The sequence below is a fragment of the Podarcis pityusensis genome (assembly GCF_964106645.2).
Source record: "Podarcis pityusensis genome assembly, chromosome: 15".
Classification (NCBI taxonomy): domain Eukaryota; kingdom Metazoa; phylum Chordata; class Lepidosauria; order Squamata; family Lacertidae; genus Podarcis; species Podarcis pityusensis.
Genome location: NC_138040.1, coordinates 6,933,648 through 6,953,557, shown reverse-complemented (window position 1 = coordinate 6,953,557; position 19,910 = coordinate 6,933,648). Strand labels below are relative to the sequence as shown.

General features: G+C 47.5%; 1 protein-coding gene across 6 annotated transcripts in view; it reads left to right on the top strand.

Annotated features, from left to right (window-relative positions):
- Nucleotides 1-19,910, top strand: part of ACACA (acetyl-CoA carboxylase alpha) — a 195,360-nt gene that overhangs the window by 98,222 nt on the left and 77,228 nt on the right. For 4 of the 6 annotated variants that reach the window (XM_080982739.1, XM_080982738.1, XM_080982742.1 and 1 more), the window contains 8 exons: nt 2,874-2,930; nt 3,319-3,363; nt 8,216-8,257; nt 8,573-8,788; nt 9,965-10,120; nt 12,811-13,014; nt 14,629-14,784; nt 14,959-15,105. In XM_080982739.1, the coding sequence (XP_080838865.1) occupies nt 2,874-2,930; nt 3,319-3,363; nt 8,216-8,257; nt 8,573-8,788; nt 9,965-10,120; nt 12,811-13,014; nt 14,629-14,784; nt 14,959-15,105 (1,023 nt within the window). The remainder of the gene's footprint in view (nt 1-2,873; nt 2,931-3,318; nt 3,364-8,215; nt 8,258-8,572; nt 8,789-9,964; nt 10,121-12,810; nt 13,015-14,628; nt 14,785-14,958; nt 15,106-19,910) is intronic. The other 2 variants (XM_080982741.1, XM_080982740.1) reach the window with 1 other exon arrangement.

Here is a 19,910-nt window from a genome sequence, read left to right as displayed (position 1 = left end):
AAAAATTATTTCCCCCCCAGGCGCTTGCGGGGCAGGCAGTGGGGAGAAGCGCTCTTCTCCCCGCCGCCCGCCTTCAGATCAGGTCCGGGGACAGCAGGAAGACGCGCTGCGTCTCCCAGCTGTCCCCGGAGCTTGGGGGCAGGCAGTGGGGAGAAGCGCTCTTCTCCCTGCCGCCCGCCTTGAGATCAAGTCCGGGGACAGCGGGAAGAAGCGCTGCGTCTCCCAGCTGTCCCCGGAGCTTGGGGGCAGGCAGCGGGGAGAAGCGCTCTTCTCCCCGCCGCCCGCCTTCAGATCAGGTCCGGGGACAGCGGGGAGACGCGCTGCGCCTCCCAGCTGTCCCCGGAGCTTGGGGGCAGGCAGCGGGGAGAAGCGCTCTTCTCCCTGCCGCCCGCCTTGAGATCAGGTCCGGGGACAGCGGGAAGACGCGCTGCGTCTCCCTGCTGTCCCCGGAGCTTGGGGGCAGGCAGCGGGGAGAAGCGCTCTTCTCCCTGCCGCCCGCCTTGAGATCAGGTCCGGGGACAGCGGGAAGACGCGCTGCGTCTCCCAGCTGTCCCCGGAGCTTGGGGGCAGGCAGCGGGGAGAAGCGCTCTTCTCCCTGCCGCCCGCCTTGAGATCAGGTCCGGGGACAGCGGGGAGACGCGCTGCGCCTCCCAGCTGTCCCCGGAGCTTGCGGGGCAGGCAGCGGGGAGAAGCGCTCTTCTCCCTGCTGCCCGCCTTGAGATCAGGTCCGGGGACAGCAGGAAGACGCGCTGCGCCTCCCAGCTGTCCCCGGAGCTTGTGGGGCCGGCGGCGGGGTCTCCCCACCGTCAGCCTCCAAACCACTTCGGGAGACAGCGGGATGGCGGCGTTCCGCCTCCCTCTGTCCCCCGACCTTGTGGGGCTGGCGCTGGGGCTCTCCTGAAGCCTGGAGAGCGAGAGGGGTCGGTGCGCACCGACCCCTCTCGCTCTCCAGGCTTCAGTGAAAGCCTGCATTCGCACCATAGGACGCACACACATTTCCCCTTCATTTTTGGAGGGGAAAAAGTGCGTCCTATAGTGCGAAAAATACGGTATGTCCTTTGACCCAGAGGACCCATCTCCTCATTCCAAACATGCGGGGAGTGTTCAGTATTTATGCCATTTATTTGTTGCATTTCACACAAACGGAAGAGTGCCTTTGCAGCATGAAAGGCATTGAAGCTTCACACGAAACAGCCATAGAACACAATACCAAAACGCACTCCCTCCAAAAGTTCAAAAATGTGTATCTCACAGTATGATCGCCAGCACCCCATCTTTCTTTTTGGTTCAATTCAGTAGTTTCAGCCAGACCTGCAGTTTCAGAACGCTAGAGGTTTTTTCCTTTGTTCTCTACTCCGTTTTCCTCATGCTTTGTGTCACTGTGGTGATCTTTTACTGCTTTGTTGTTTGTGTTTTTGTGGGGAAAGGTGCAAGAAAAACTTCTTTTTTTAAAAAAAAAAAAAGTATAATTCACTACCCTCCCAATTAACGATCAAAGGCCCGTGAGAACAGAAATGTTTTAGCCTGGTGCTTAAAAGCACAAAGCAGTGGAGCCAGGGTTGCTTCTCTGGGATGTCATTCCCCATGTTCTTGGCTCCCAGTTGTTGAAGAAGAAGAATTCAAGGGTGGATCCTTTCCAAAGTCTTTGATGTTTAGATTGGATACATCTGTGAATCTCTGGTCTAAGGCACAGCAGGCAGTGTGCATAGGGAACCCAAGACGTGGATGCACAAAGGCAGGTGATATAACTACTCAAAGCTGAGGCAACCCAACACTGACACGCATACACACCCCGTTTGCTATCCTATATTAAAGAATTGAGCAGCTTCAACCCAGTACACCAATGATTCTTCAAGCCCTTTGTCTTGACGGCGGGGTCTGCTTCGTCTATCTGTTCATCCTTTCTTTGGCACCTCTGGGACCTAGGTGATGGGGAGGATGCCTCTTCCCTCTTTGGAGAGGCAGGGCTAGGGAAACCCAGCCAGATCGGCGGGGTATAAATATTATTATTATTGGTAGTGTGGTATGGGAGGTATGGGAGATAGGTGCTGACATCTGTGGAGGGAAAAGCAAGGCTGCAGGGTCAGGCAGGACTTGTAGGGACAGGTGAATCAAGAGAACAGGTTGAGGGACCACCCCCCGACACTTGGACCCAGCCAGGACCCTCTCTGCAAAGCCCTCCCCACCCCACCCCGATCTGGCAGAGGCCTCCCCATCTGGCTGGATTCCCCCCCCCAGGAAACCATCCATCTGCATCGTCCTGACTCGGCCTCCCAAAATGGGAGCTACCACTGAGAAGGCCCTGTTTGTGTGTTGCCACCTTTTGATGATTAACGTGGGTAGGTTCATGTGGGGAGAGGTGGTCCTTGTGAGGAAGACTTAAGCCCCCCTCCCACCCACCCCCAAGAGGAAATCTGAGGGGCAGTTAAATGCAAAACATTTTGGACAAAATGGCCTGTCTCTTAGTCTCTGACCTCACCACCTCTCAATGGGAATGAATCACATGTAGATCTCTTAGTATGTGTGAGAGAGGGTTGCCTTAGCTGTGGCCCCCTGAATCTACAATACTCACCCCAGAGAGGTTCACCTGAAACCTGCATTGTAATTTCCCCCTCACACCTGGTGAAAGCTTTTTTAAATTGAAAATTCCCAGACCTTTTAGGAACTTTTAAACCATGACCTCCTTACTTTTTGTGTTCCCTCGATCTGTTGCTTTAATTTTATGCACGTGCATTATTTACCATTCTTCCATTAGGCTTTTGTGTGATAAATTCTGTTTGAGAAATGGCGTTTAACAAAACACAAAGCCACCTACTCCCAAGTTTGGATTTTCCTGTATGCTTCCTCCCATTTTGCTTCTTTTTTTCTTCCAGAAATCCGTCCTGATTGACCATGGCATCCGGCGACTGACTTTCCTTGTGGCGCAAAAGGTATTTTGATATCTCTCTCTCTCCCTTCATTTGTGTGTCTCATAGTTTGCTTTTAAATGCAGTCTTCACGTTATTGCAAACCTTATTTTTAATGGGGGTGAATGGGAGAGGGAGGAGTCCTGTTCATGATTGCTTTTTATTTTATTTGTGCATCTCCAACTGCGCAATGGTTTTTCAATAAGCTCCCTCTCTCTCTCTCAAGAAAATTAATTGAGAATTGAGGATGATGACAATATTGAGCTGCTTGTGATTTTTGCCTTAATTTGTTTTTAATTTATATACTAATTGCTAGCTTTCTTCTGCTTCCCCCCCTCCCCTTTATCCTTCCTGTCACCCTGCTCCGCCTTTCTGTGTGCCTCTCTCTTTTTATTTATTTATTGCCCATAAGGATTTCAGGAAACAGGTCAACTGTGAGGTGGACCAAAGATTTCATGTAAGTAAAAGGTGTTGGTTGGGAGGGATGGGGAGTTCCAGGTTTTCCAGTTTCTTAGTGTACTTGGAAAGGGTTTGTCCCCCCCCCCCTTAAATTTATGTTTAAGTCAGTGATGGACCTGCAGAAGTTTACTTACAGCGTTTACAAATCAGTCCTAAGGCAGGCCCTGCTGTTGGACTCGTACTCTTAAAAGGACGTAGCATACGAGGAAAAAGAAAAGGGAGGGGGGAGGGAAAAGCAAGCTCAAGCACAAGTTCTTGAAAGTTTCAGCCATTGTCAATGTCTTGCCATTGGTAATGTTGTGAGACTCTTCCCAACACCCATTAGCCCAGCCTGGCCAATACTCACTGATGATAATGGTATTGGTCAACAATAGAAAGTGTCCTTTCATACTGCATCACGGTGTGGTATGCTGGTTTGACATCATCTGATAGAAAGTCCCTACAGAGGGTGGTGAATACAGCAGAAGATATTATGGGCTGTCCCGTGAATCCGCGGGATGAAATAGCGGAAGAATGTTACCTCAGGAGAGTGAGGAAAATTCTCAGGGATGATTCACACCCTGGCCGGCACTTTCTTGATCTCCTGCCCTCAGGCAGAAGATATAGAAGCATGATTAGTCGCACCAACAGGGTAAAGAACAGCTTCTATCCGTGGGCTGTTAGGCTGCTGAATGAAAAGATAACAACAGGGCAACTGACTTTTGGGTTTGGTGGGTGTGCGTCAGCAAACGAGGGGAATTAAGACTAAGAGAGCTAAGTGGGGGGTGCTCGTGTAATCTCACTGTATACAAGTTGTACAAGTGACAATAAAGTATTTCAGTTTCAATTTCAGTGATGGTAGCTGAGGTCCAGTCCAGTAATAACTGCAGTACAGTCACTCCATCCCTGACTTAGACCAATCTGTCGACTGTGGTGCAGCCAGATGTCCAGAAGCAGGACAACTTAAGGCAGCGATACCAGATGAGGCCACCATGCCCTGGATGCATGGGGAAAAAATCCTAGTACTCAGTGTCAGAAGAGTAATAGAACCTGTGACCTTGGAGTTATAAGCGCCACGCTCTAACTGGTTGAGCTAACTGGCGTTTATAGTGAAGATGCTTTGCAGGTGGAAGAGCTCTAGGTTAACCATCCTTAGCACCTCTAATGCAAAGAATCTTGGGTAGCAAGGTTGGGAAGTTTTTGGCCTGAGACCCCATGAGAGCTGTTTCCAGTTTGTCAGGGATAGGGAAGCTGTGGGCCCTCCTGATGTTGCCGCTCTCCCATAACACAAAGAACAGTTGGTCCCTTGTTGACCTGTTAAAGAAATTAGCGGTCAGAGATTCTGTGAGCATAGCTTGAAATCTAACCTGGAAAACACATGCCCAACAGGTGAATTATTGCAGATCAGTTGCCCCTTTATGGTTGGGCTGAATTTTTATGTACCCATCTGAGGATTAGTAGGCCTTCATATACTCATAGCCCATTTTAGCTTCTTCAGCCCCCCCAAAGTACATCATGAATTGTGTAACTGTTTGATGTGCTGCGGGTTTAATTGTTGGTACAATATTTTAGGACAGTGTTTGTGTTGATCATTATGATCAGTTGTTATACTGTGCACTGTTTTGGATTCTTCATATATTCCAAGTCCAACTTGGCATATTCAGCAAAAATGACCCCATATATCTTATGGTCAGAAATATCTTTAGCTATTAAAGCTAAACAAGCAAACCTTCCCCACTCTTTTTTTTTTTTTTTTACTGTTGTTGTATTATCTGAGCTATGCTATCAATATTCTCTTCAGTTTACTTCATATATGCAGTGTATCTTTTATTATTAAGTTTTTGACTGTTTTAATTGATCATTTTAATTTTTATGGCAAATCGCTCAGAGGTTTCACTACAATCAAGTGGTATATACATCTTGTTAAATAAATTTTAAAAGTGTGAATTTTTATCCTACCTTTCCTACCAAACAAGCTTTTCGAAGGGTGGGTGGGGTCAACAACAGAACCACAAGCAGTACAAATTAAAACAAAAGCATATTTTAAAAACGTGAGTATCTGAAAACAGCTACTGCAACACAGGCTTTCTTGGTCCAGTTTCCATCTGCTTCTCTCCTTCCTTTGTGTTCCTTCCACTTTAAAAATAGATATCACTGGGAATATTTTTCTCTTGTTTGGGGTTAGGACTATTAGCCGTGCTCTGTGGAGTAATAAGTGAGATTAGGCTGCAGGCAAAAGGAAAAGAGCAAGAGTATTTTGTCCCCTGTGTGTGTGCGCACACACACACCAGCCTCTCCCAGAATGCTTTGTGTAGCGTGAGCAGCTTTGCCCGGGTTTTATTGATGGGAGCGAACTTAAAACTCACACACAGATACCAATCAATCAACAGCTTTAAGACAGGAAGCAGGGGAAAGTCAGGAGAGCTTAAGCAAGAACCTGGAGGCTTTAGCAAGGAGAAATCGGGGCGGTTTGAGAGAATAAAAATGGATAAGTTGAGGAAGGGGAGAGTTTTTCTGAGTGCTTGCGAATAAATCCACACGCTTTGCCTCCAGCTTGCAGGGGGAAGTCCTGCTTGGATTCCGCAGCGGCAGCTTTTACAGGCGAAAGGAAGGGCAGAAATGTAGTTAGAAAGGAAAGACTGGGTTGCACCTCAGGAAAGACCACCTCGAAGCCCAGGGAACGCAGGAAGGAAGTTGCCATAATGCAGAGAGATGTTGTTCCCTCTAGCTCATTCCAGGGGCCACCATGGGTGGTGGGCAGGGCAGGAAGCAAGTGAGGGTGGGGGTGGTCTAGGGAGAATCCCGAGGGCCAGTCCAATAGCCCTGGAGGGCCAGATTTGGCCCCCCAGGACTGAGACTCCCAATCCCAGGTCTAGCTCTAGATTGTCTGTCATCGGGGTGGGGCATGTGTCCTTCCAGCCAGATGATGGGAGCTGTTGTCCCAACAACAGGGTTTTAAGCAAGAGCCCTTCCCAGCCCTGCCTGGGTATAGCAAGACATGAACTTGGGACATTTTGCATGTCTGGCTTCTTACAGGGTGACACTTGCCGCCAGCTTCGTCTTCCGTCACTTCAGTGTCGCCCTTGTAGAACTCAGCTGGGAGGAGGATGGGGACAAAGCCAGAATTCTCTGGCTCTCCCTACAGTTGGGGCTCCTTGCCTTCTACCCCACCAGTTCCTACGGGTACCAGCCTCCACTACTTTCTGAGCTATCTTCCTGGGAAAGCAAGGCTTGAACTTCTGATCAGACAACTTATGGCTTTGTTCAGATGGGCCGGTTCCTGCTGGTGGAGATGCTCTGTGTTTTGCAGAGGAGGTCTCTTGTGTCGAGAGATTTTTTTGGAGAGCTTCGCCTCGCCCTTCGGAGAGTCTTTGGCTCGGTCATTAATAGTCCCTCCTCTTTGTTACCGGACCGCCTGTCAACGTAACTCAGGGGCCTTGGCTTGGGTTTATTTTGTGTTTTAATTACAGTCTATATAATTAGTTCTCAGCATGTTGAGGTAATAGAGAGCTGCTCCAGCAAGCTTCCAATTTCCTCATCTCATTAGGTTTTTAACGCGATTATTAGTATAATAACCAGCTATGATGATTTTTTTTCTCGTGTAGCTTTCTGCATTCTCCAATTTGCAGGGTGTCTTGATTGGTTAATTTAGGCGAATTATTCTGATTGTCTTGATGATGGTTGGTTGATTAGAACACAGCGGGAGCATAATTCCTCCATCTAGGAAGGGAGATTTCTTTAATTTTTATTTTTTTTGGAGGGGGGAATTTTGGTAGCAAAACCCTGAGGATTTGCATGTTTGTGCGCATGTGCACATTTAGTTAGTATATTTGCCTGAAAATGTTAGATGGGATGTCTTCTTTAGGGGAAAAATATTAAATTACACTAGCAATAGCATGTGCATGGGTGCTAGAAGGACAAATTGGCAGTATTTGGAGAGTAAGGCAAGAGGGGTGGGCATTTTCATTATCTTCCTAATCACTTCCCCCCCCCCCCTTACTTTCCTCCTGGAAGCTGTAGTTTGTTAAGGATACTGTGAGTTGCTAGGAGACTTTTTACAAACTACAACTCCCAGGATTCTTTGGGAGAAGCCATGGCTGTTGAAGTGGCATAAGCGTGCTTTAAATGTATGCCATGGATGCAACCCATATCCTATGATTTTCTATGTCCTATCCTTTTAGGCCTCAACCAACTTTTGCAAATACAGGGGCATACCTAAGCTGCAAACGTCATATTCCTTGAATATCAGTTTTAACAGTCATGGCTTCTCCTGAGGAATTATGGGAAATGGAGTTGGCCCAAGTGCAAAGAGAATTTTCTCTTGGGTATCCTTATGTCTTCCACACTCCTCCAAACTGAGATTGCTAGGAATGACAAACCGGCTTTAGGCTGCAATGCTGTGTCAGTTTCACCTGGGAGCAAGTTCTGTTGAACTCCATGGGAGTTGTAGTCCAAAACATCTGGAAAGCACCTGGTTGGGAAAGGCTATGTTAAATCATGGTTTAGTGTGAGATGTGAACACAGCATTAAATAATACTCTGTAAAATATTTGGCTTTCCTGCTCCCTTCTTAAGATTCGTATTTAAAATCTAAAAGGTTTGTTTTTTTAGAAGTGTTTATATCCCACCTTTCTATTGGAGAGCAATGTTCAAGGGCAGCTTAAAATCAGAAATTAAAGCAACAGCAGTGTATTTAAAAAAACTGGGCAACTTTTTAAATGGTGGTTTTGTTGGTGGGTGGTTTACAGCCAGAGGATCATTCTTTTTAACAATGGTGACTACGGTTAGAACACCCTTTCTATCTATAGGTGAGAGAATAATGGCAGGTGATGTTTTCTGAGGCTAATTTCACTCTTTCTCTTTTTGGGACAGAGGGAATTCCCCAAATTTTTCACATTCCGGGCGAGGGATAAGGTAAGCACTAGCTAATTCACTGCTTCTGTCTTCTGAATTGGAAATGGATTCATATCCTCAAAGCAACACTTTGCCCAAACACATAGCAAACCAACAACTTTCCAAAATATAGAAAGTGTGTGTATACTTGTGATACAGATACACATCAGTGTAATTATTTGTCTTTGTACTTCTAAGCTTAGCAACGTAATCTTTATACCATTTTTTAATATTTTCATTTACTTTCTAATATCTGTCTATCTGTGCTTATAAAGTATATCCTGCCCACTCCTACAAATCACCCAAATATATATATGGTTGGATTTCCATTCCCAGTTTGAAGAAGACAGAATTTACCGCCACTTGGAACCGGCCTTGGCCTTCCAGCTGGAACTCAACCGAATGCGCAACTTTGACCTCACCGCCATTCCATGTGCCAACCACAAGATGCATCTCTACCTGGGCGCCGCAAAAGTCGAGGCGGGTGCTGAGGTTACCGACTACAGGTTCTTTGTGCGGGCGATCATCCGGCACTCAGACTTGGTTACCAAGGTGGGCTTTGCTGATTTATGAGCAAGACACACGACCTGATGATGAGGTGCTGTGCGTGTTTATTTTAAGGTGTTGCCATTTACAAGCAACTCTCCATTTAAGCGGAGGTTACGTTCCAAGGCACCACGTGCTTAAGTGAAATCACATATATTGGGAACACCACTGAGAAAGCCTGCAAACTCTGGAAGCCCTTGAAAAACCTTTTAAAAACCAGCAGCACTGACTAGACCACCAAACTCCACTCCCTCCAAACCTTGCTCAAACTCCAACTCTCCGCTGGCCTGAAACATCAGTGTGAAGGCTCATGGGATTACACCTGCAAAGGCTCATGGGATTGCTAGGTGCCGTTTTTGACCTTTTTTTGTGCCCCTCCCAGGTTTTGTTTGTGATGAGTGTGTGCACAGTGACACGTGTCTTGAATCCACGTAAATGGGGAGTTGCCTGTGTTACATTTTCTTTTTCGGTGTTCTGTCATGTCTCATGTAAGTCACCCTAAGAACTGCTTGTGGGCTTCCCATTGGGGGCATCTGTGAGAACCAGATGCTGGACCAGATGACCCTTTGGCCGGATCCAGCTGCAGGGCTCTTCTTATGTGGGGTCCGTTAATATTTCTAACCATCTCTAGCTGCTAGGCCCTATGCCTGTGCTTTACCTCCACTGCAGCTGACTAGTAGCTGAGAATTGGAGAGGGTGTGCTGTGCTCAGGTCCTGCTTTTGGACTCTTACGCTGCCCACAATGGCTGTGTTCTGCTCCCACTGTCAGAGGCAGCCAGCTTCTGAAAACCAGCTGCACAAAACCAAGGGAGGGGAGTGTGCTCTCGTGCTCAGGCCCTGCTTGCAAGCTCATGAGTGCTTATTACGAGAACAGGATGCCTTTGGCCGGATCCAGCAGGGTTCCACTTAATTTCTTAAAGACAAATACATGGAGGATCAAGGTGGCCGCTAGTTGTGAGGCTGTACTCTTCCTCTGCTGTCCCAGGGACTGTGCCTCTGAACGCCAGTTGCAATTGGGGAGAGTTGCTCTTTGTGCTCAAGCCCTGGCTTGCGAGCTTCCCATAGGGGCATCTGGTTGGCCGCTGGGAGGGCAGGATGCTCGATCAGATGGGTCGCTGGCCTGATCCAGCAGCAACGCTCTTCCGTTATCCTTAAATAACAGCTTGGTTTCTCTGCCCGCAGGAGGCGTCCTTCGAATATCTACAGAACGAGGGGGAGCGCTTGCTTCTGGAAGCTATGGACGAGCTGGAGGTGGCTTTCAACAACACTAATGTGCGCACAGACTGCAACCACATCTTCCTCAACTTCGTCCCGACGGTCATTATGGACCCATCAAAGGTAAGCTGCTCCCTTGACATGGAGAGGGAGATACTTTCCACCATCCAGTTTAAAAAAACCCATGTTTTCATTGCCTTGAGCATTTGGGGTGAATCAATGAGGTTGGTTTCTTTTTTGAGGCTGGTACGTTTGTTTTTTAATTACCTTTTAATGACTGTTTTAAGTCATGCATATGTACATATGTATTAATTTTCTCCAAGGAGCTCAAGTGGTCCTCCCCTTCCCCATTCTGTCCCCATTCTGTCCTCACAACAACCCTGTGTGGTAGGTTAGGCAGAGAGGCAGGGACTGGGCCCAAGGTCTCCCAGTGAGAGCTTCATGGCAGAGTGGGGATTTGAACCCTTCTGTCCCAAGTCCTAGACTGACACCCTAACCACTCTACAACCCTAGCTTATAATATTGCATATTTCTGTGTTTTTTGGTAGTCTGGAAACTGTTCTGAGGTCACTATGAAGCCAGACTTCACGAAACTTTGGCCCTCCAGATGTTGCCATGGAGTCCAGAAACATCCAGAGGGCCACAGGTTGCCCACCGCTGCTATAAAGTGATGATGGAAACTGGATCTCTGTTCCAACATGCCGGCATTTGGAACACTTAACACTGTTTTTGGACTTCTGGTCCTTGTTAACCCAATTTGTTGATGATATGGCCCCGTCTTTTCAGTATTTTTGCACGAGGCACTATGGTTTATTTTTCTTGTCCTTTTCAACCATTACAGGAAAACGTGGTTGTTCAGGATGGACTGAGAGACATTTACTAGGTTTTAAGTTATGTGCTTGCGAAATATTTGAAATGGGCTAAATAAAGGAATATGCTTTCCCTCTCCTAAATAAAGGAATATAAAGTGAAAAAATAAAGTGATGAAGGGCGGTCTACGAAACTGGAGAGCAGCTAAGATGAATAAATATTATGTGGGAGAGTTGTGTGTTTGGGACTTGACAGAGGTGGGGAATCCATAAGTGTTGTGCTGGGGTCTCATCTGTACTGTATGTTTTAAGCAATATCATACCACTTTAACTGCCATGGCTTTCCCCCCAAAGAATATTGGGAACTCTTAATTTGTTAAGGATGCTGAGAGTTGTTAGGAGACCCCATGCCCCTCAGAGCTACAGTTCTCAGAGTTGCTCAGAGGTCAATCCCTCTTCTTAGGGAACTCAGAAAATGGCAGATTCTCTTGAGGGGCATAGGGGCCTCCTAACAACTCACAGCACCTCAAAGAAACATTCCCGTGGCTGTTGATAGCTGTATGGTGCTGCTTTAAAGATACAGTGCAGGTAGGGACTGGTCTAGGGTACCCCAGAGCTGAAGTAGCAAGTCTGGCTCTTTGTACCACAGGCTGGCTATGGTTCCTACTTCCCTCTGGCCAGCCACATGGCTGAGGGTGGGTCGCCCCATGCCTTGACCGCCACCAGTTAGAAAAACTGGATTAGCAGCGTATTTGAAGCAAGGAGTGTGGCAAGGCACTTCTCTGAGTGTTCTGCTTCTCAGGTGCCTCCAAGCCCGCAGGGGTTTCCTTTTGCAGGAGCTGCAGGAAGAGTGTCTCCCAGAGGGGCTTTGGGAAAAGAGGCAGTTTGAGAGAGAACATTAAGACCTGCCTTCCGATTGCCTGCCTTTTAATATGCACTATTTACCAAACAGCAGTATATTAGAAAGTTTAATAAAACGGCAGAGGAACGGGCCTCCGAGCGGTAATTGCCTTGTTGATTTAAGGCGTCGTAGCTGCAGTGAAACGCAGGGACGTAAATGGTGTTTTTTAAAAAAGGAAATGTTTGCAGAGAATTTTGCTCTTAATGCTGCTCTCTGGTTTCTTGGAATATTAAGAAGATGGGGGTGAGGATTTTATAGGCTCAAAGAACTGGGAGGTACTCAAATCTAGTCATCTAGTCCCAGGGTGGTGCAACGTGTAATCTGAGAGCCATGTGCGACCCTCAAGGTCTTTTTGGGAGATGGGAGGTCTCTAGGACTTTGCGAGAACCTTGGACCTCTTTCCCAAAGCCAGGCGCCTTTCTGAGCTGGCTTTGGGAAGGCAGCACAAGGGCTGGGGTGGCCCTCCAATTTTGGCCTTGCTTCCTCCCTGCTGTGCGCTGTGTGCAGCCCTCAGGTACTGCTTGGAAGTACTCTTGGTAGGAAAAGTTGGGCCGTCCGGATCTAGCCTAGCCCATTGCTCAGGGCGAGATCCACAGTGGAGGATGCAGCTGCAGCATCCCTAGCAGTTGTGGTCTGCTATTGAACACCTCCAGTGAGAAAGAGCCCACCACACAAGAATCTGCCATGTATTGAGGCCACTGGTCCATCTGCGTTGTCTACAGGAGTGCTTCAACCTTGTTTCTTCTGCTGTTGCTGGACCACAGCTTCCATCACCCCCAGCCATTGGCTGAGCTGGCAGAGGGATCTGAAGGGAGTTGTAGTCCAACAGTAGCCGGGGAGCCAAGGTTGAAGCTGTTCAGGTCTACCCTGAATAGAGGCTGCTGTCCAGGGTTTCAGACTGGGGAAAGTCTCAGCCCTACCTGGAGATGCCAGGGATCGAATGTGAGACCTGCATGCAAAGCAGATGCTCTGCGAACGAGCTCTTTACAGAGGAGGGGGAATTCACACAGTTTGTACAAGTTTCACCCACACTCTGCACTACTTGCAGTAATGGTTGACTTGGGCCTCTCCATGACCAGTCTTTTCTTGCCTTCATCATTCAGATTGAAGAGTCTGTACGGAGCATGGTGATGCGCTATGGCAGCCGCTTGTGGAAGCTCAGAGTCCTCCAGGCGGAGCTGAAGATCAACATTCGGTTGACGCCGACCGGCAAGGCGATTCCCATCCGGCTCTTCCTGACCAATGAGTCCGGTTATTATCTAGACATAAGTCTGTACAAGGAGGTGACGGACTCCAGAACGGCACAGGTGTGGCAACTTACATTTGGGATTACATTTGACAGGGGGAGACAAATTCTCTTTGGTTATTATTGTTTTTCAGGTTCCAGCTTCGGCGTTTCAGCCGGTAAAGAACGGAGATTCTACAAAACAGCTCCGGTGATGCTGCTTTGGGAGTTGAGAGTTGTTAGGAGACCCTCCTGTTCCCCTCACAGAACCACAATTCCCAGAGTGGCTGACTGTTAAACCACTCTGGGAATTGAAGCTCTGTGTGGGGAATAGGGGTTCCCGCTAACAACTCTCAGCACTCAGGGGAAACTGCAGATTCTCTAGGGCAGCGGTTCCCAATTGGTGGCCCACAGATCCGGGGATCCATGTAACCCACCCAGGGCATCTGTGGCACTGCTGACATAACAAAAACTACCACAGAGACATCAACATTTTCAAAAGTAGGGGGCCCATGTCTTGGCTTTTGAAAAACAGTGTGTGTGTGTGTGTGTGTGTGTGTGTCTGTGTGTGTGTCTGTGTGTGTGTCTGTGTGTGTGGTACTTAGCTAATTGGGAACCACTGCTCTAGCAGACACAATACTGCTTTAGATGTGTGGTGCAGATGGAGTCTAAAGGAGACACATCTATAGAATTCCCTGCCACATGGCCAGCTGATGGCTACCAGCTTGGAAGACTTTTAAAGTGGGGTTAGACAAATGGGGCAAGGCTCTGTTCCGCCTCCTCTAGTAGAGAGGTTCTGAAAAGGGTCGGGGAGAGAAGGCTTAGTTTAGAGTGAAATAAATACAGTATTCTACAGTTTAGTGTTAACGTGTAATCTGTTAGAATACATAATTATATTTATTTATACATTCATACTGAACCTTTTCTCCAAGGAGCTTGAGACGGCTTGCATGCTTCTCCATTTTATTCTCACAACAACCCTGTGAGGTAGGTTAGGCTGACAGATCACCCAGTGAGCTTACATGGATTTGAACCAGGGTCCTAGTCACACACTCTAACCCAGGGGTTGGCGAGGTTTACCTTGCCTGGGCTGGTTCACTCCAGCGGAAATCCCTCCGTGGGCCGGATCGCGTGTGCACCCCTGATTTCCGGCGTCTGCGCAGACACGATTTCCGGCTTCTCTGTCTGCACATACGCGATTTCTGGCGCTGCAGAAGCAAGTCCCTTCTCCGTGCTGTGCCAGTTTAGTGCAGCGCTTGGGGACTCGCCAAGCGGGCGGCTCAGTTTGGGGGCGGCTCGTGGGCCAGTTAAACGACCTCCGTGGGCTGCTTGTGGCCCATGGGCCTTAGGTTGCCAACCCCTGCTCTAACCCACTGCACCATGTTGTCTGTCTGTATTAGTGCTTTGCCTAATTGCCTTCTGCTCCATAACTGGAAAGTGGCTGGTTTGGGGGCTTGTTGATAAATGGCGCCAGCGTCATTATGAAGACTGAGCATGTGTGTGTGTATGTAGGGGGAGCGGTGGTTTGTGCAGCAGCGCACATTTCTGAACCCAGGACCACTGCCTGGAGAATACCAGCCTCAAGAAGCCATTCATCCCATACCCTTTCCTGTATGTAACAACGCAGCCGTGGGGCCTTGTCTGATGCACTAACGTCAAATTGGCTTTAACTGTGGGTGTGTATTTTCTCGTCTAGATTATGTTCCAGGCTTACGGCGATAAGCAAGGGCCACTACACGGAATGTTGATAAACACTCCGTATGTGACAAAGGACCTGCTCCAGTCCAAGAGATTCCAGGCGCAGTCATTGGGGACGACGTACGTCTACGACATCCCCGAAATGTTCCGACAGGTGAGAACTGCCCACCTGGACTCACTGCTAGGACATGAATCCTTGTAACAGTGGGAAACCATGGTTTCCTGTTGCATCTGAACCAAGCAATGAAGAGTGGGGGGGTTTTTTGTTTTAAAAAATGTAATGAAAGCATCTTATTACTTCTCTCTCCCTTCCCCAAAACACCTTTAGTCTTTAATTAAACTCTGGGAATCCATGAAAGACTTTGCGACCCTGCCTGCTCCTCCGCTGCCTTCTGACCTGCTGACATACACAGAGCTGGTGCTGGACGACCAAGGCCAGTTGGTGCATATGAACAGGCTGCCTGGAGGAAACGAGGCAAGTTCCAGTAGGCTGGCTGGCTGTGGCGTGGGTAATATGGGTGGGGCTGGAGGTGGCAGAATGAAACTGGGCGGCTGGCATCCTGAACAGGGAGCTCAACAGACCCTGCGGCATTTGCATGGATCTGACCTGCAATGCAGCTCTCGGGATTTCTGAAATATTTGTGGGTTTTTTTGCTTAAGGCATTTCTTTCTCTCATTTTTTACAGTAATTTTAAATTGATTTTTGCATGACATAACAAAACAGAAAATAGAAAAAAAATCCAAATTGCATTGGTATACGCCAGGCTTCCTCAACCTTGGCCCTCCAGATATTTTTGGCCTACAACTCCCATGATCCCTAGCTAGCAGGGATGATGGGAATTGTAGTCTCAAAACATCTGGAGGGCCGAGGTTGAGGAAGGCTGGTATACGCGATACTGTGAAACATCATCAGGATAATCCCATAAGGGCTATGTGAGAAAAAAGGAATAAATGGAACAATTGCATTAAGCCAGGGGCCAGAAATGCTTAGGTATGATGTCTGCCCACAGGGGACACTGGAAATCTGGAGGATGAATCCCACTGTCCATACGAGTGATAAAGGTGATGGAAGGGTGCCAAATTAAAGAGAAAGGGTTCTTAGATGTTACCTCCCCTGTTCTGTAACTTTCTCTGCCACTACTAGATTCCAAATTCGCTAAGCCCTGGAGACTCTATATACCCTTTCTCCCTCCGGTGCCGCCAAGCAGATATCTTTATACCATACCTGTTGCATGGTGTCCGGAAAGAGCAACAATAGGTTTATCCCTGGAATCTGGAGGGATAATTTGCTGAACTACGGTGGAAATTTCCTGGAATATACTTTCCACCAAAAACCATGCACAATCAGACATTCCCACCACATGTGGAGATAGCCCTCCCACCCCACCCCATTCCAGCAATCTGTAGAATTGTTTGCATTTCTAAGCGCTGTATATAAGCACAATCTACAGAAAAAGGGGACGACAGAACAGTAAGAATTTATCATAGAACCGAACACTTGGAACGCCTGGGTTTAGGGGAAGGGTCGTAGCCGAGTGGTGGAGATCCCCCTGCTTTGCACATGGAACATCCCAGCTTCAGTCGCCAATGGCATCTCTAGGCAGGGTTTGGAAGGGCAACCCTGGAGATCTGCTGTCAGTCAGTGTGGACACATTGGGCTAGATACCCATGGTCTCGTTCACTTGTAAGGCATAGTCCTGTGTCTCCTGTCTCTTGTTAGACATGGACTAACATTTTGGGGAAGGCAGTGGCAGAGCGTCCTCCTTGTGTGCAGAGGGTTCAGTCCCCAGTGGCATCTCAGGCAGAGCATCTGAAATCCTGGACACCAGCTAAGATGAGACTGCTGATCTGACTCAGTATAGGGCAACTTTATATAAATATCTGTCCCAGGATAATGGGTCTGTTGGGCAGTGTTGGGGTGCTTTTTTTGTTATTGTTCTGCAGAATTTTTTCAACTCTTCCCACCTGATTGATGTTCAGGAAGGTTTAATATGCCAGAAAACATGCCTTGCCGCTGCTAAATTGGAAGGAAAGGTTTTAAGAGACATCCTCCCAATGCCTCCGCGACTGCACCCTTTAAAAAGGTTTTATATATTTTTCTCCTTGCAAGCGGGGACGGTGCTACAGTGCAGCAGGAAGGTCTCGGCATGTTTCTGCTCCCCCCCCCACCGGCCGGTCTCTCTCTCCCCCCTCTCCTCCTTCCTTTTCTTCTCTCATTTGGCATTTGGAGTGGTTGGAGGCCAGGGGAGAGTAGCCCAGATTCCCAAGGGACCGAGCTGTGCTCTGGCTGAAATTACTAGCGCAGAGGCTGCCTGGGCATGAACATGTACTGTTTACTCTGCCAGTATGAATACAAATAGTCTTATTATATGGGACCCTGTACCCAAAGCCCAACCGTTCAAGCTCGTGCGCTCTGTCTCTGTTACAAGCACACACTTCTCTCTCTCTCTCTCTCTCTCTCTCTCTCTCTCTCTCTTTCTTTAACCCCTGAAAGACTTTCTGTGTGCCTTGGACGGAAGCTCCTTTCTCCTTTTCCAAAGTACCCACAAACGTTTGTGGAATGGGGCATTAGGGGAGAAGGCTCAGCAGGTAGAGCATCCCAGGTTCAGTCCCTAGCATCTTAGAACCATAGAATTGTACACCTGGAAGAATCCTCGAGGGTCATCTTTTGCCCAAAGTGACGCTCAAACCCACGACCCTGGAATTGAGAGTCTCCCGGTTTCCCGACTGAGCTCTCCCACATATTTATTTCCAAGCAGGGTCCTTTATTCACAGCCACAAGGACTGGAAGCTTTATTTTTAGGGAAAGGGCCAGAGATCAGTGTTGGAGCATCTGCTTTGCGTGCAGAAGGTCTCAGGTTCAGTCCTCTGCGATGGGAATGAGGTCTCTCCTGACAAACTCTCATCACTCTTTAACAAACTACTACTGATCCTAGGATTCTTCAGGGAAGCCGTGATTGCTCAAAGTGGTTTGATACTGCTTCAAAGGCGTAGTGCAGATGGAGCCTTACAGGGGCAGAGCTTTAAGTAAGGAGAAGAACCAGCTAGACTCAGGTCTGTCTTTCTTGGCAGCAGTCACAGATTTAGCATAATGTTTTGTTGACCCTTAAGGATCCTTAAGGAAACCACTGAAATGTTCCACTATTACTGCTGCAGAATAAAAACCTCACCCTGCTCCCCCCCCCTGCAAAAAAACCACATCCTATTTACATTATGGGGGCAGACTTCAGCCATATTTCATATGTGCAGACATTTCAGGAAGGTCTTGCAGTTGGTGGTGGTATGTTTTCCCCTGCCCTTTTTGTTTCTTTAACTTTGTTTGTTGTTGACACTCAGTGGCGGTCAAAGGTGTTTACTTATCCTTTGATCAAAGACCCAGAATTAGCTGCTGTTGCCAAATAATGGCATTCAGGGGCCCTTTTGAATTGGTGTTTTTTAATGGTGAATTCTGCAACATGAGAATAATATGATGCAATAATAGCACATTAGTGGCAGATGTATGCTGGCCCATCCACACATCATTGGCTTTATTAGTTGTTCTGCAATGCTTCCTTGATGTTAATGCGTTATTGCTACCCAGAGGAATACCTGCACTGTAGCGCAGCAAAGGTAGGACAAACAACCTAGAACGTTTGCAGCTTGAAAAAATGCAGAATTTCAGCTGGAAGTTATGAGAAATGCAGCGGTTGAAAATGAAGCAACATGTCAGCCCCAAAAGTTTTGCAGCGGGATCACCTATAACTTCCCCGATACCATCATTAATAGAATTCACCATGAATACATGATAATGTCTGGAGGGGTCCCAAATTAAAAGATTTTGCTTATAATTATTTTGCCAGGGAACACCGTAGGGCAGGACAGGAACAGAGGACTAAAAATCAAGGTTGCCTCCTGATTGTAACTCCTTTTTGGTTGATTAATCACCTGCTCTGCAGCCTATCAACCTGATCAATTAATCAATTCCATTGATTTAAGTATTATTGGAACTTCAATATACCAATTACCAAAGCTTCGATCAGGTGTCACTTGGTTAAAGAATCTCTGGCTTAGTGTTTTGTGTGTGTGTGTTGACGGACAGGTCCATGATTTCATTGGTCAGATCTTCAATTTAATTGCCGTATAATGAAAACCTCATTGTAGGTTTTGAGATGTTGAAATAAGAGCTGAAGAAGAGTCCGTAGTTTAGTGGGCAGAGGCGATGCTTAGCATTCAGGAGGTCCCAGGTTCAGTCACAAGCATCTGCAGGTGAAAGGACCAGGCAGCAGGTGAAGCTGGTCCAGCACTCTGTTCTCAAAAGTGACCAGTTGAATTGGGATTGAGAATATAAGAGGAGCCTTTTGGATCAGGCCAGTGGCCCGTCTAGTTTAGCATCCTGTTCCCTCAGTGACCAACCAGATGCCAATAGGAGGCCCATAAGCAGAACCTGAGTCTAACAGCACTCTTCCCCACTTTCCCAGCCTTCGCACTGTCTCCGACAGCGGACGTAGGACATTGGTCACATCATGACCAATAGCCAGTGTTTAGCCTTACCCTCCATGAATTTGTCTACTCTTCTTTTAAAATTTTGGGGTGCTTCTGGAGCCAGCTCTCAGGTAGCCTCCGTGGTTAGAAGTGCCTTTTACCAACTGCGGCTGGTTTGAAAGCTATGGCTGGACCAGGAAAGCCTTCCCACGGTAGTTTGTGTGTTGGTTGCTTCAAGACTGGATTACTGCAATGTGCTTTATGCGGGGCTTCCATTGTGCTTTATTCAGAAGCTGCAGTTAGTGCAGAATGCTGCAGCACAATTGCTGACAGCATAGAACCCCTGCTATCAGACATATGCACCGTCTTGCCAATTTGCTACCGGGCCAGGTTCAAGGTGTTGCTATTTGCATGTAAAGCCCTTGGGACCAGTTTACCTACGAGACCGCCTTACCTCACATGTGCCCACTTGACCTGCTTCAATCAGCGGAATTGGCACTACCACAAATGCCACATAATACCCTTTCCACATTTATAAGAACTCGATTGTTTGCTGTGGCAGCACCTACACACTTTGGAACTCCCTGCCTATTGAGACCAAGCAGGCGGCTTCGCTGTACTCTTTTCAGTGCCTGCTAGAAACATTCCTGTTCAGACCAGCCTACCCAGATGCTTAGAAAGTTGAGGTGATTTTTTAGTATTTTAACTTTTTGTATGTTTTAAACTAGGGCTGTCGAATTTTCTCGATTTTACTGTTTTATCTTTTTGTAAACCGCTTTGAGGTTTTGTTTTGTTTTATAGTCAAGAGGCGTAAAAATA